This window comes from Amphibalanus amphitrite, unplaced genomic scaffold (assembly GCF_019059575.1).
Source record: "Amphibalanus amphitrite isolate SeventyFive unplaced genomic scaffold, NRLGWU_Aamphi_draft 001622F_arrow, whole genome shotgun sequence".
Classification (NCBI taxonomy): Eukaryota; Metazoa; Arthropoda; class Thecostraca; order Balanomorpha; family Balanidae; genus Amphibalanus; species Amphibalanus amphitrite.
This window is the reverse complement of record NW_024883115.1, coordinates 102,878-118,907: the sequence shown is the minus strand read 5'-3', so window position 1 is coordinate 118,907 and position 16,030 is coordinate 102,878. Positions and strand designations below refer to the sequence as shown.

General features: G+C 51.9%; 1 protein-coding gene and 1 non-coding gene across 6 annotated transcripts; both read right to left on the bottom strand.

The window, feature by feature from the left end:
- Positions 1-253: 253 nt before the first annotated feature.
- Positions 254-13,915, bottom strand: LOC122374221 (nucleolar complex protein 3 homolog). Of its 5 annotated transcripts, none has more exons than XM_043352830.1 (14): positions 13,846-13,915; positions 10,565-10,855; positions 9,960-10,053; positions 9,516-9,712; positions 9,012-9,214; positions 8,180-8,455; positions 7,185-7,376; positions 6,588-6,776; positions 6,125-6,306; positions 5,490-5,701; positions 4,303-4,484; positions 3,949-4,077; positions 1,723-1,820; positions 254-553 (listed from the first exon to the last, which is right to left on the bottom strand). In XM_043352830.1, the coding sequence occupies exons 2-14, from the start codon at positions 10,833-10,835 to the stop codon at positions 346-348; spliced, it is 2,433 nt and encodes an 810-aa protein (XP_043208765.1). In that variant the 5' UTR covers positions 10,836-10,855; positions 13,846-13,915; the 3' UTR covers positions 254-345. The 5 variants fall into 5 exon arrangements, with proteins under 5 accessions (XP_043208765.1, XP_043208766.1, XP_043208768.1 ...); XM_043352831.1 differs by having other exon boundaries at positions 13,881-13,910; XM_043352833.1 differs by having other exon boundaries at positions 13,873-13,897.
- On the bottom strand, positions 3,742-3,812 carry Trnag-gcc. The gene has a single exon. It is a non-coding gene; the product is annotated as a tRNA-Gly (tRNA).
- Positions 13,916-16,030: the final 2,115 nt, after the last annotated feature.

Sequence of the window (16,030 nt, the reverse complement as noted above, 5' to 3'; positions counted from 1 at the left end):
TCCATGCGATCCATGCATTGTTTCGACTGCTTTTTAATTTTTGTCTTTGCCTCAAATATGTTTCTTCAGATGACAGAAGTGAAAAATGAAACGTTATTACCAGTATGCATACAATCGTTTCGTCTGAAATATAATCGCATTGGTCTTCCCATCACATGAATTTGGCGGACAAAGCATTCAAACAAAAAAGATGAATATGTAAACTTCCCGCCATCAAGCCCTTCTTCACCTGCCTGCAGACCAAACAGTTTCGGTTCCCACAATATCTGTATTCACAATTCGTAACACCGTCAGCCCGGCGGCCACTCTGGTCTCCCTGACACCCCGGCACAGGCAGTTCCGGTACTATCTGCCCAGCAGACACGAGGCAAAGTCGACGCGCGCCTCGGAGGCCCTGCCGGCCGCCGTCTCCTGGTCCAGGAGCCACTGCGAGTCGCCGGCGGCGGCCGGCCGCGCCTTGCGGGAGCGCTTCTTCACAATGGAGGGCGGCGTGACGGCCGGCGTGAAGCGCATCTCGGCAGTGCTGTACATGTCCAGGATGTCCGTCGCAGACCTGGAGAGAGTAGGAGCCGTGGTGCGGTCAACGTGCCTCAGGCGACACATTAAATATACCTATCAGTAAAAATAGACATAATGTAAAATAAAACAAACGCGTTTAACCCTATTAGTGGCAGGGGGGGGGGTTGTTTTTATCCACCCCTCAGGTTTTTCGGGAATATCTCCGAAACCGCTGAAGCTACGATGCTGAAATTTTCTGACTTTTCCTAAAACTAAATTGGGCACATTCCCTGAAAATTTCAAGTTCATAACTTTACCAGGGGCGGCTCCAGAGCACTGGGAATTGGGGGTCCTATTCGTGAAGCGAGTCATTTGGGCGAAGATCACGATGCTGCACCAGTTTTACGAACAGTGAATGAAAGGTATCATGTGATAACATATACAAAGTTATTGTGCATCCTCTTTTGACACGTTTTTGCTATAATAGGCGGATCCAGGCGTCCAAAAAGGGGGGTTATTTTTTACCTCCCAACATGGTGCCCTGACACCGCCTATGCATGACCAATACAATTTTAGTCGTTCTCTCATAAGAAAATTGTAACATAACAAGACCATTGCCACCCTTTTTAGAAACAGTACCAACAAAAACCTTATTTACTATACTTTTTGTGTACCCCCAATCTCAATGATCTGTATCCGCCTATGATTTTTGAAAATGCATATTTTTAGGATCCATGTGAATTCCTGGTTCATTCTCTATCGATCGGCAAAAGTTGCGTTAAGATTGGTTCAGAAACCTGGCCGTGATAAACAGTCTAAAATGTATCTGCAATTTGCCCGTTTTTACCCCCCTCTACCCCCCTATTGACATTTTATAATTTTATTTTTTTAGAAATGTAGATCTCGTTGAGCCAAATCGAATGCCGTTTGAATTTTGAAAATCGGCCGGTTAGATCTCGAGATATCAAGGGGGGGGGGGTCGTAAACAGCCCCCCCTGCCACTAATATGGGGTAGCCAGGAGCCTGCCACTAATAGGGTTAAGGGTCCAAGGGAACTACAAGAAGTAAAAAGGCCAGCGGATCACATCATTATTAAAACGACGAAGCATAATATAATTTATATTTAAAAAATAATACAAAGCAATACAATGGTTTGCAAGTTTATCTTTTACGTTAGACTTGGTTGTAATTATCTAAACCCTTCATACATCACTAATAACTCACTGCTGACGAAGGGCGGCCGGCAGCGCGAAGTCGCCCTGCACTGGACACGAGAGCATCACGTGGGCGGCCAGAGTGCGCACCGGCTGATGGTAGCTTCGCTGAGGGCACCGTACGGGAAATAAACCGTGACTGAATGTAGCAGCAGTGCATAAGGCACGGAAAACATAGAATGGGGGCAGCCAGCATAATTTGGAGGAACACATTTTTATAGCATGCTCTATACTCTGTAGTACCAATACGCCTTTCCGATTCCGAAGCAGCCAGTAGAAAATGGCGACCTAGGAATAAATACCGAGAAATGTATAAGAGCGCGTTTTATTCAATTTCTTACCATCACTCAAAAAAAAAAAAAAACTACCAGAGGCGAGCGAAGACAAATGAAATGCACAATTCTGATTTAATATGAACTATTAACTAAATATCCTTGAGACTGCTTCTATAAAATATTCGAAAAGTGTCTGCACGAAAGACGTCCAAAGAACATTCTGCACTGCCGTACAGCACTCACTACAGGAAGGCGATATGATAAAATAGCAAACTATTGACGCCGGACACACTATAAGAAGCCGTCAGGTCAGTAGCGGGCAGCGTGTATCGGTCGGACTAAGCCTAAGGGCTCCGAGTCAGCGGTAGTTCTTGGTGGACTCCGGGATGGCGGTAGTCATTGGTGGACTCCGGGACGGTAGTTATTGGTGGGCTCCAGAAGTAATTGGTGGACTCCGGTAGTTATTGGTGGAAGGCTCCGGGACGGCGGTAGTTATTGGTGAGCTCCGGGACGGTAGTTATTGGTGGACTCCGGTAGTTATTGGTCGGGGCTCCAGGACGGTGGTAGTTAATAGTTATCGGTTGGGCTCCGGGACTCCGGTAGTTATTGGTCGGGGCTCCCGGACTGCGGTAGTTATTGGTGGACTCCGGGGCGGTAGTTATTGGTGGACTCCGGTAGTTATTGGTGGACTCCGGTAGTTATTGGTGGAAGGCTCCGCTACGGCGGTAGTTATTGGTGGACTCCGGTAGTTATTGGTGGAAGGCTCCGGTACGGCGGTAGTTATTGGTGGACTCCGGTGGTTATTGGTGGACTCCGGTAGTTATTGGTGGAAGGCTCCGGGACGGCGGTGGTTATTGATGGGCTCCGGGCCGGCGATATTTATTGATGGACTCCAGTAGTTATCGGTGGACTCGCAGCGACGGTGCCACTGATTAATGACACTGCATGCACCCCACGAAAACTGCGGGGTGTCATGACACCGACACCGTCAGCCGCGAAACATGCAGCTGAAAATCGTTCATCAGAAGTCTATGTCACAATGAAACACGACTTTGATGGACGGTCAGCAGAATTTGTTTATAAATGGCCATTCGGTGCCGTGTCAAGGCTATAACCATTGGGAACGAGGCTCCATAGCCGACCCAATCACCTCGGTCCGTATCGATCGCGGTGGCTTACCGACCTGACGGAGGATAGGCTACACATGGGGAGGAGGGGGTACGTCCTGCCCGGTACCCTCGCGGCACAGCAGGTTCCACACACAGTTTCCACAGAGCTCGAGTTCGACCGGACAGCCCGACACGCCACAATGTGTGCGCCACCGAGGGGGAGCGCGACGCACTTCCCAGAAATAGCCCGTGCCTCACCGACATAAGGCTAGGGCAATATAGAGAAGTCTGTGACTAGGGTAATTGGCACAACCAAGGATGCATTATGTCGGCAAACATGCCAGTCCATGGACTAAATGGTTGCCGTTGCCGTAATAGCAAAATAAACAATTATGAAACACACGGCTAGGAAAAAATAGGATTTGCACAACTTGAAACAATTATATGGAAACAATTTCAGTTGGGCAGAACGGCGCCAAAATCTGATTCACTGAAGAGCTCCGTATGGGTTGACCGCCTGCCACTGCAGACTTGTGATGCTTTGTAACTATGTAAAATAGTCGGGTAAGCTCTATCGCCGAGATAAGCGGTAGACGCAGCCAAGGCCGTATGCAGCCACAAAACTCCTGACGAGCCAGTCGAAAATGCATCGGCCGGGAATCGAACCCGGGCCGCCCGCGTGGCAGGCGAGCATTCTACCACTGAACCACCGATGCTTACGATGTTGCCTCCCAAATTCAAAATAGATCAAAGAGACCACCAATCATGGCTCCCATCGTAATAGCCCGATGACGCCCACTGAGGGATCGCTGCCCACCACGTGGTGCTAAGGTCTGACCCGCTGGGACTCACCCGGAGTGCAGTGAGCTCGTAGAGCAGGGTGTTGCCGGCGCCGCAGTACTCGGGGTCATCGACCTCGGGCCGGTACAGACCGCTGGCCACCGACTCCGTGTCCAGCAGGCGGCTCGTACACGAGTGCACCTGGCACGAGCAGTGGAACAGTCAGAGAGACAGCCAATAGAACGTGGCCACAGACAGACTATTCCATTGCTCGTCGCTTGTCAACTAGCTTCGACGAACTAAATAAAATGCGGAAATCCAATGTAGACCCCCCCCCCCAAAAAAAAACTAGGGAACATTCCAAATAGCCAAAACACAAACATTCTTCCCTCCCCAGCCTCCCACTAACGCCAGCCCCTTCCTCACCATGGAGAGAGCCCTGATCATCATGAGTGCGGCGGCGGCGGCCGGGTGGGGCGCCCTCAGAGCCAGCGACGCCAGCCGCTTGGTGAACGAGAGGACCCGCTGCGGGGAGATTTTCTTGCGGCGTCGGATCAGCATTACGTCCAGGGAGGAGAGCGCGATCCGGAACTCGTCACTAGTGTCCTCTGGGGAGCGGAGGGGAGGGGGAGTCAGTCTGGGGAGCGGAGGGGAGGGGAGTCAGTCTGGGGAGCGGAGGGCAGGGGAGTCAGTCTGGGGAGGTTAGGGACTAGGCTGCCGGCGAGGTCAGGCAGGGGAGGGAGGGGGTATAAAGCTGCATCTGGCGCAGCGCACCCGGTTATACTGAGTAGTAAAGTAATCTTGGTTATACTGACGAAACAAACACCACGGCGGAAGTGGGATGATGTCAGATAACCGAGCTCGGCAAACTCGTGGAACATCGCACATAGAAACGGCAACGAAAATAGAAAACATAAGTGGCGAATGGCGATTGATTAACATTGAACAGCCTTCACACATACGTAGGAGCTCAAAGGTTATTGTACTGTACAAGCAGTAATCGGAAGGTGGTGGACCCACAATACAATCTACGCCAAAGCGGTTGGCGTTAGTCGCGATCGCGTAAGTGCAGGGGAAATGGCAGGAAGCAATCGACCAAACTGGAGTCTGTTTGATGTGTCACAGCTACAGTCCGGGACGGGGGTGAGGGTGCCCGAGCACTCCCCTGGTCCGGGGGAGGGGGGGGGGGGGGTAGCCGCTCCCCCGAGCCATCGACCCCGCGGGACGCGACAGAGGGGCGTGTTATGGTCTGTGAGCAGCCGAACTTGAGGGAATAGGGCGCTCTGCCTCACTGCTCCTTTCGCAAAACATTTCGTGTCAGCCGGAAGATCAGATAATGACATAGTTAAATTAAATTCAACAGTTTTTAAGCCAGCTCTATGTGGAGAAAACCTGAATAAAACGAAGTGAGTCAGACGACGTGAGCCAAGACGGCTACTTTTGAGACGATTATCTATATTATTCTGGAGTTCGCTGCACAAGCCGATACCCTGTGGGTGGGCTCTCATCAAGGATCCAGCACTGGAAGCACGGCCCAACCCGACCACCCGGTCCCACCTATCCCAACCCACCAAGGAAGACATCACTGTGCGTTAGGCGAGGTCCCAACCCACCTAGACAGACGTCGTTGAGGGCCCGGTAGCAGTGGCCGTAGAAGCGCTGCGGGTCGATGTTGATGGCTTCTCCCTGTCCGGAGAGCATGACAAACACGGTCTGCACGCAGAGCAGCACCTGACGCGTGGTCTGCAGGGTGCCCGAGGCCAGCAGGCCGTGGAAACTGTCCACCAGGTCGTGGAAAAAGTCCACGTTGATCATGTGAGCGAACCTGTGACCAGAGGAAGGACAGTGTGGTTAGAGTGCGATGTGAACGCATGAGGGCGGGATTTCGCTTACCGGGAGCTTAGCGCGACAAGATATCAATATTTGAAAGGTTGTTATATTCACTGTAAAGGTGAGGGAATGAAAATTCGACAATGAGTGGAAAAAATGACATGTACCAAACTAATTGATTGAGGCATTTGGATAATAGATGCATAATTATTAAAATGCAAAAACACGAATGATTAGCAATAATCGATGGGTTGGCCATAAATGCGATTAGGATATGCGTTTGAATGGACGGGATGGCTAGATAATACAACAAAATGAGGACAGCCTACAAAACAAAGCATACCCAGCCCAGTTCACCTCTCCCATCTAGCCCTATTCATCCCGTTACAAACCGTCTCCGTGCCGCCGCGCCACTCACTTGGCCAGTCCCTCCAGCACTGACGACATCAGCGCCGAGCGGGGCAGTTGACGCAGGATCTTAAAGTAGACGGTGAAGACGACGGTGAGGATCTCCGAGTGCCGCTTCTGCTTGTCCTGCTTGTTCTCCTCGGCCCGCGTGGCCATCAGCTCGCGCTCCAGGGCCTCCAGCTTCTTGGAGCGCTGCGGACGGCACCGAGCGACGGGCAGTGAGCACGGGAAAAGAGGGGGATGGAGATTGATAACAAGGGGCAATTAAGTAAATGATATGAAATACCACAGAGTTTTTGGCAGGGACCAAATGTCTCAGAGATTGATTAAGAATAATGGTTAACAGTGCTACTAGATTATTATGTAGCTTTACTAATACAGCATTGAGGCCCCACATTTCCTGGCTAAATCATAAACTCACTACTAAACCGGAAACGCTAAGATAACTCAGATCCCGTACCACTACCACATACCTTCCGCTCCTTGCGGGACATGGCCTTCAGCTTCTCCTTGAAGTTCATGAACTTCTTGGCCTTGGCGTCTGCGTCCCGCTCCCGGTCCAGGTCGACGTTCTTGATGCGCAGCGCCAGGAACAGATCGGTGATGTCGCGTCGGCAGTCGAACTGCTTGGCCTTGATCAGTTGGCTGAGCTTACGGACAATCTGACGGGCGGAGTCGGGGTAATAGGGTCAGACTGGTGACGGGAGGTGGGGCTAGAGGAGGCAGGGTGATGGCTGATTGGAAACGACTTCAGTCACCAGCGGTTTGGCAGATACTGCTCTACGAGTCCGCAATCATCGATAATTTTCCCCGACGTAATAACAAAGGCTCTGCTCTCATTGAGTCGTTACAGAAAGGGAGCAGCAAGCTAATTGCATGCAGTTCATAAATTCATAATCATGTTTAGCAGTAATGCCACAGGCAACTACGACTTCAACAAGATAAAATATCGAACAGCTCAGCCGCCTGACTGCCCCTCCTCCTTCCTCTCTCGCCTCGAGCGTTCTCCCTGCTCAGCAGCTCTGTCCCACCCTCTGCAGCCCGCTCTACTGAGCGGTCCTTCTCCTCACCTCCAGCGTCCGCTCTGCCGACCGGTCCTCGGCAAACACTGTCCGGATGGCTGCCGAGACCGCCGCGCGCACCGCCTCGTCCCGGTGGGAGGTGTGCGGCACCAGCGCGCCCACAAGGTTCGACGCGAAGTTGAAGTCGCGGAACCGCACCAGACACTGGCACATGCAGTCCAGGCAGAACATCGCAAGGCCCTGCCGGCCGGAGGAAAAAAACTAAGCACAAAAAGGGAAAATGTGACACCACGATATTCATGAAAAAAAAACATTGCACTACAATAAATCCATTCACCAGCTAGCACTATCAACATAAAAAACAAATATTATTTACTTGTATTTATGCGCTGATACTTATAAAACAAACGAAATAAGCTGCAACATTGCAAGATTAAACACTATTTACTTATCGACGAAGATACTGATGAGCAGACATGTGCATGGATCCGAGTGATGGATCTATGATCTCAGTGGATATCGAAGCAAAGTACAGGTTGGGATCTATGATCCCACCGGATCCGGCGTGAAAAATACATCTTGGATCTATGATCTCATATGATCTGACGATAAATTAAGAACATGGATCTATGATCTGAGTGGATCCCACCATGCACCACATTTGAAACCATGTTTTAAAGGGTTTCTATGCCAATTAGTGACACAAAACTATGGATTATGACGTGCGATCACATGAAATCACTACAGCAGAACGTTTGTGAGTTGAATCAAGTGCTTTTTTGGGATATATGTGTTATCAAAAAATAAGTGAGGATCTATGATCTCACCGGATCTCAAGCAAAAAATGAGACTCGGATATGTGATCCCTATGGATCTCTCGATAAATTACAGAGCTGGATCTATCATCCCGACGGATCCGAGATCAGGATCCGTGAGATCAGATCCCAGATCCATTTTCTCGGATCCATGCACATGTCTGCTGATGAGTCGTCTTGCCCCTAAACTCAGCATTCCGCGATGGTTCCGTCGCCCCGTCTCCTTACCTTGAGTGGCGTCTGATCGGAGCCGAGCGCCTTGGTGTACTCCTCCAGCTTGATGAGGTACTTTTTGTACGAGTTAATGAGCGCGTTCTCGTACTTGTACGTGGCGATCGTCTCTTTCTTCAGCTTCTGCGTGAGGTCGTGCTCCTGGAGTCGGTAGCCGGGCAGCAGGTCCTTGAACACCTCCAGCAGCGAGGCGGCCGCGTACTTCCGCACCGTCACCATCACCGCCGGGTCGCGCTCCGCGAGCAGGTCCAGCAGACGGTACAGGTTGTCGAACTGAGAGGAACGGGACGTTACAGTGTCACACAGCAGGTCCAGCAGACGGTACAGGTTGTCGAACTGAGAGCGGAGAGGAACGGGGCGTCACGTCACAGCAGGTCCAGCAGACGGTACAGGTTGTCGAACTGAGAGCGGACAGGAACGGGGCGTCACGTCACAGCAGGTCCAGCAGCCGGTACAGGTTGTCGAACTGAGAGCGGACAGGAACGGGGCGTCACGTCACAGCAGGTCCAGCAGCCGGTACAGGTTGTCGAACTGAGAAGAGAAGATGTTATACTGTCACAGCGGATGAGCTGCAAAGGCACATTAGGCCGAAAAGGCGGTACAGGTCGCCTTTAGAGAATCGCTTGGGTTTTAGCCTCCGCTGCTCGTCGTTGAAGCATTGCGGAGTTCAGTCATCCTTTTAGCCCGGTAAAACTCAGCGATCCAAAAAGGACGTTAACCAGCCGACAGTAAAAAAAAAAAAAAACGACGGACAGTGTCACGATGAGTGTAGGTGGAAGACACCCGCAGTCAAGTAGCAGGATAAAACGAGTGACGTAAATCGCCTCACCTTCTCCTGAGGCGTCTCCAGCAGGGCACGTGACAGCAGTCCGATGCGCAGCTTTGCCGCGTCGATCTTTGCCCTGCGCTCGGCGTAGATTTCGGCCACGCTGCGGGTAGCGTCAGCCGGCGGCGGAGGAGCGGCCTGGGTGTCCTCCTCCCCCTCCTCCTGAGCGTCCTGCTCCTCCTCCTGAGGACGGTCCGGGTCCTCGGCTGGGAAGAGGAGCGCGTTCATCAAACGACCAGTATTCGGCTGAAGAGCTGTGTGGGTTCGCGGTGGAGTGTGGTCGAGTGATCGCAGTTAGCTGAATGAAAGAATGTAATGAAGTTAAAAGAAAAAAACGGGTCGTGCTCATAAGCTTGGAGAACATAACATCGAAACGAGGAGAAAAATGTTATTTGTGTCGCATTCCACAGTTGCAGCCCCCAATAAGGAGCACATATTGTCCCGCTTTAAATCACGTCAAAACTGCGCTTCTAAGTACCACATCACCATAGTGGAGCTGTTACTCACGAGTTTTGACGAGCATCTTGCGTTTGACGACGCCGACCTTGGTTTTGATGGGCAGCAGGTCGCGGACGACGGGGAAGGAGCGCGGCTCCTGCTCATACTCGCGCTCCTCGTCCTCGTCCTCTGAGGAGGAGGAGTCCTCGGCGCGCGGCCGCTTCCTCCGGCCCGGCCCGGCACCGTCCGCCGCTCCCTCCTCGCCGCTGCGCCCAGACGGGTTTTGTAAGGCGGTTATATGACAGGAATAACTGGCTGCAGCTCATCAATTATAACTGCATTTTCTTCACACATTCAAGTAGGATTTCTTGTAGTAAGATTGATAAGTGATATGCAACCCACAGACTATCATAAGTGAGAAAATAAATAAAACAAAACAAACCAATCGAGCAGCAATTGGTACATTGGCAGTGTTCGCCCCTTTTTTCAGCGTTGGGATGCGTCTTATCTCACCTGTCCTCGTCCTCCATTAGAGAGATGTGACCGCGTTTGGCAGCCTTTAGCAGGTGCTCCAGGCCCTCCGTGTCCACTTCATCGGAGGGAGCGTCTGCAAACAAAACCCGCGTAAATACTGGTTCAGCGATATAACGACCGCCACTACTGTATGTCAAATATGTGCAGCAATCGGAGCACCTATTATCATGCTGTGAAAATATATAAATGTTGCATCACAATCGATGTACCATGTTCTAAATGCATCAACATGGAATGCACAATGGTTCACTTGTTGTTGGCCTTACTCAGGCTCTCAATATGATAGTGTTACTGATCTTGCACGGGAGTTTTTGATACGAGTGTCCAGCGTTTTGTATGGACCTTGGTCTCTAATTCTAAAAGATTTAAGGTAAAACGATTACCCAAGTTAATCAGTCATCAATCAATAACTATACTGGTCATCAGTCAACAAACTAAACTACCCGAACGTCTCACGGGTTGGGGTTACATTACACCACATAATCAGGTCACCTCCGTAGCAGGTCAAATTACAACTGACGTCACCAGGTCACGTCCCTCCCACATCTCCCGACATTGCTTCCCCCCCCCCCCCCCGGCCTCACCTGGTCCTCCTGGCCGCTCGGCGCCGGCGCGTGCCGCGCGGGCCGGCATGCCCAGTGAGCGGCGCAGCTCCTCGATCCGCTGCTGACGCTGCTGCAGCTCGTCGTCAGCACCGTCCGCCGGCGCGCGCCGCTGCCGCCGGCCGCCGCCCTTCGCCGCGCCGCCCGGCCGCCGTGGGGCGCCGCCAGGCGGACGCCCATGCTTGGCTTTCCCAGAGCTCTGAGATTTCTTTGATTTAGGAAGGATGGATTTCTTGCCTTTCTTCTTCATCATAGTTGAAATGGAATGAGTTTCTGTGGAAGCAAGATTTTGTCTTATGGTTGATCTAATCTGCATTTGAATTTAGCAGGATAGGTATTGTCTATAAGGACCCAAAGCCAGATAAATGTCAAACCAAAATCTGGTATAGCTAATAAATCAATTTGTTCATTAAAATAACAAAAGTTTGTGATATAATGCATGCTTGCACCACATGGGATGCATCATATATTCAATGGTTACTTATCACTCTGCATCAACTTAGGACTGCAATTTCTGTGTGCCCTCTTTTGTCACATTAAATGTGGCTATGTCCAACCCCGTGTCACCTCTTGCTGAGCTGGTGGGATTATATCCAGGCTCCTAGATGAAACCTAGATGACCAACAAGCAGGGGCGGATCCAGGAAAACTCCAAGGGGAGGGTCATGAATCGAAGTGGTGCCTCTACCTATACCCAAAATTAAAAACTCAACGGATTTCGTCCACTTCATTTTGGTGGTGCCCCCATTTTCAGTTTTTTCATCTTTATTTTTTATTTTTAGTCAGTATCTTAACTCTTAGCCACAACCACATTTACCAATTGTAAGCAAGTATATATGAATGTGCTATGTGTATATATGTTGTGGATGCTGAGTAGTGAGTACTTACCAGGAACGTTATCAGGTAAGCAAATCGTTGTCAGTCCGACGAACTTGACCCTGGCGTCTAAAGGGTCTGTTCTTGACACTTCAGGCTTGTCAGGGGCACCAAAGTCCTTCCAGGGACACCACAAACCTGTCAGGGGCACCTACGGCCTTGTAGGGGCGCCACAAGCCCGCCAGGGGCACCACAGGCCTGCCAGGAAGCAGGGGCACCACAGGTCTAGCAAGTATACACGACAGGCCTGTCAGGGGCACAACGGGCCTGTTGGGCCCATGAGCACCCCTAGGGGCAGGGGCACCACAGTCCTTCCAGGGACACCGCAGGCCTGTGAGGGGCACCAGCGGCCTTGCAGGGGCACCAGTCAACACAGGCCTGCCAGGTGCACCACAGACCTGCCAGGGGCACCAGAGGCCTGCCAGGAGCACCACCGACCTCGCAGGGGTAACTTGGGCCTGTCAGGGCCCAGGGGCACCACGGGCCTGTCGAGAGGCACTTCAGGCTTTTCAGGGGCACCATAGTCCTCTCCGTGCGCAGGGGTAGCAGGGGCACCAGAGGCCTGCCAGGGGCACTACAGGCCTAGCAAGGGCACCACTGGTCTATCAGGGGCACCACGAGCCTGTCATAGCCAGGCATCTCAGGCTTGTCAAGGCCCAGGGGCACCACAGGTCTGTGAGGGGCACCAGCGACCTAGCAGGGGCACCAGTCAACACAGGTCTGCCAGGGGCGCCACAGACCTGCCAGGGGCACCACAGACCTGCCAGGGGCACCAGAGGTCTGCCAGGGGCACCACCGGCCTCGCAGGGGCACCTTGGGCCTGTCAGGGGCACCACGGCCCTGCCGAGGGGCACTTCAGACTTTTCAGGGGCACCAGTCCTCTCCGGGCGCAGGGGTACCAGCGGCCTAGCAAGGGCACCAGAGGCCTGCCAGGGGCACCACAGGTCTAACAAGGGCACCACGGGCCTGTCAGGGGCACCTCAGGCTTGTCAGGGCCCAGGGACACCACAGTCCTTCCAAGGGCACCGCAAGCCTGTCAGGGGCACCAGAGGCCTGCCAGGGGCACCACAGGCCTAGCAAGGGCACCACTGGCCTGTCAGGGGCACCTCAGGCTTGTCAGGGCCCAGGGGCACCACAGTCCTTCCAGGGGCATTACAAGCCTGTCAGGGGCACCAGAGGCCTAGCAAGGGCACCACAGGCCTGCCATGGACACCACAGGCCTGCCAGGGGCACTGCCGGCCTTACAGGGGCGCCTCAGGCCTGTCAGGGCCACCACGTGCCTGCCGGGGACACTTCAGGCTTGTCAGGGGCGTTACAGTCCTGTCAGGGCCCAGGGGTACCAGGCCCGTGGTGTCCCTGCTAGGCCTGTGGTGCCCCTGGCGGTCCTGTGGTGCCCCTGTCAGGACTGTGATACCTCTGATAGGCCGGTGGTGCCCCTGGCAGGTCTTTGGGCCCCCGGGCCTCAAGGGGGGGCCATGACCCATGTGACCCCCCCCCTTGGATCCGCCACTGCCAACAAGGACAAGGACAAAACTGTTTTAACCACAAACCATGGGAAGTCACTATGAGGTCACTGGAGAATAGGACTCAGGCCAGTGACCTGGCTAGTGCACTAAACAGTCCAATTTATAGACTGTTCGCCAAACTGGAAGACATAAGTTACCTCTGTTTCAACTTTGAGTGTATCTTAAAATGGAAGCCTTGAGTCAAACTTGGACTCACAGTCACCAAGACAAAAACCAAAACTGTCAACTCAAATTCCACAGCCACGTGAAACTTCTGAAAGTCTAAAGGTAATAATAGTTGAAATTACTCAAATTGAGACTGTGCCTGTGAGGGTAGAGTAGATAAAATACCTAGTTAAGTTCATAAGCTGATGGCTTTTTCATTTTTCCCACTTGAAGACGGCCAGACCAGATTTTTTAAAACAAAAACTTGTTCAAGATTCAGGTGGCTGATTTGGAGAGGTGGCCGCAGGTCATACAACAGCGAAAGTCCCTGAATTACTGGAAAATTAACAAGTTTAAAAATGTAGGTATAGCTTACAAAATCTAATAATTTACAACCTAAAATAATCTAAAATAAAATTATTAAAAAGCGCCACAATTTGTGTTGCAGTCTCAAAATACATGCCACCCATTTACCTCCCACGAAAGTCCACCAAACCAGCCACCAAGATTCATCGAGATTGAATTTTGAAATCGATTTATCAACGCCGCGTGCCAGTGCCTACCATGTAAAATAGCCAGTGTATGTATGGGATATCGATATGATAACACGACCAGAACATATTGGAAGCCTGTAATGAGGACACGAAATAGAAATTATTTTTCAACCCACTCGCCCCCAATATAGAATATTTGCTTATAATCACGGGTCACAACTCACAAATTATATTTATCCGGCTTCTCTCACACTCTCACCATCTCACACACCCAACATGAACACACACCACGCTTGTGGCATAGCTTGCTTCCATATTAGGTACATTTGGAAGCATCTTAGTTCTTTTCTTCATAAGTCAGGAAATCTCTGCATTCAAATAAATAAGAAGGGCAGCAATTTTGCAAATTTAAATTGATAAGAAATCACTCTGAATGTTTATGAGAAAGATTCTGAACAAAGAATTTGAAATTTCAGTCTATAAAGGCTTATCCTGTAAAACAAATCATTAATACTTTTTACCTTACCTTACCTTACCTTACTGTTGGCGGGACTTTGGGAGGCCAGAGGCCTTTTGGACCCGTTCTCATCGAGCTCTTTGAATCTCGGTTATTGCTCTAGCTTAAGTAGGTATGTCATAAATATGATCAGACCAGTGACTATCAAGCCGGTTCTTGAACTCGTTAGCAGAGGTCGCCGTCACGACGTGGGGAGGCAGGGAGTTCCAGTCGTTTAGCGCCCGGACGCTCCAGTGGTTTCTCCGAGCTCTTGTCAGCGCTGTCGGTTTCGCTAGCTTCATGGAGTGACCTCTGGTGCTTGTAGAAGGAGCCGGCTGGAAGAAGTCGTCCTTTGCCAGGTTGAGGTGGTCGTTCATCAGCATGTACACCATGATTACGTCACCTCTGCGTCGTCTGTAGAGCAGGGATGGAAGCTTGAGTTTGCTGAGGCGCTCCTGATACGGAAGATGACGGATCTCCGCGACAAGCCGGGTAGCTCGGCGCTGTACTCGCTCCACAAGAAGCTGGTCTTCCTTGTTAAAGGGTCCCCAGACAATGTTCCCATACTCCAGGTGGGGGCGCACCAGCGTCTTGAAGAGAAGGGGTAACGTCTGAGTGTCCAGCAGCTCGAAGGAACGCCTGATGATCCCCAGGATCTGGTTTGCCTTCTTGATGGCCGTGGCAGCCTGCTTCCGAAACTTCAGCTGCTCGTCGACGATGACTCCCAGATCCTTCTCCTCCCCAACTTGTGCGACAGGGGCTCCAAGCAGGGAGTACTCGTGTCTGGGATTGCCGGACCCCAGATGCAGGACCTTACATTTCCTCTGATTAAAAGGCAGCAGCCAAGTCGTGGACCAGTGTTCGAGTCTTTCCAGGTCCAATTGCATCTGGGTGCGGCCCTGGGTTCCTTCCAGCCAAGGACTCGCATACAGTTTTGCGTCGTCCGCGAAGAGCTTGATATGGCATTTGACACAATCGGGGAGGTCGTTGACGAAGACAACGAAGAGAGTCGGGCCCAGGACCGAACCTTGAGGGATGCCGCTCCTTACTGAAACAGGAGCAGACCTGGCACCGTTCACGACTACTTGCTGACTGCGTCCGGTGAGGAAGGCCTCGATCCACTTCAGCAGATTCCCTCGAACCCCAAGGCCGTGCAGCTTCCGAAGTAGGCGCTGGTGGGGGACGGAGTCGAACGCCTTTCGGAAATCGAGGTAGGCGACGTCAACTGGCTCCTTATTCTCAATCAGCCGCGTCCAGTCCTCCAGGGATGACAGGAGTTGAGTAGCACATGATCTTTTCGGGAGAAAACCATGCTGAGCATCATTCAGCTGTCCCGTTTCGGTCAGGTGCTGAATAAGCCTGTCCCGGACAAATCCTTCAAGTATCTTTGACAAGACTGATGTCAGGCTGATTGGCCGGTAGTTTGTGGACTCCTGTCTGCTGCCACTCTTGTAGATAGGGACTACAGAGCCCTTCTTCCACTCGGATGGGAGCTCGCCGCTCTCCAGCGATTTCCCAAACAGCGAGCTGATGGGAGCACATAGTGGGATGGCCAGCTCACGAAGGACTCTCGAGGGGATCTCGTCGGGACCCGGGGAAGTTGACGTTTTGAGGTTGCGAAGCTTCCTCTCGACCATGTGAGGAGTTACCTCGACTCTCTCGAGGAGGGGACCTTCCCATTGAGATGTCAGGCCAGGAACGCTCGAGCAGTCTTCACTCACGAACACACTGGCAAAAGCCTCGGAGAGCACAGCCGCTTTCTCCTCATCAGAGCAGGCCAAGGAGCCATCAGGCTTCTTGAGGTCTTCGATCCCCGCCTTTGTCTTGGTCCGGGAGTTGACATATCGCCAGAAAGGCTTAACCCCTTCTTTGAGGTTGCTGACAAGCTGCCTTTCGAAGTCCCGCCTGAGTCT

Bases quoted from the DNA above. Each gene is read 5' to 3' on its own strand.
- LOC122374221 (XM_043352830.1), bottom strand. From the start codon at position 10,835: ATGATGAAGAAGAAAGGCAAGAAATCCATCCTTCCTAAATCAAAGAAA. The intron at 10,054-10,564 runs GTGAGGCCGGGG...TTTTGTTTGCAG, and splicing joins CGAGCGGCCAGGAGGACCAG to ACGCTCCCTCCGATGAAGTG. The intron at 6,777-7,184 runs GTGAGGAGAAGG...TCCGCCCGTCAG, and splicing joins CGGCAGAGCGGACGCTGGAG to ATTGTCCGTAAGCTCAGCCA.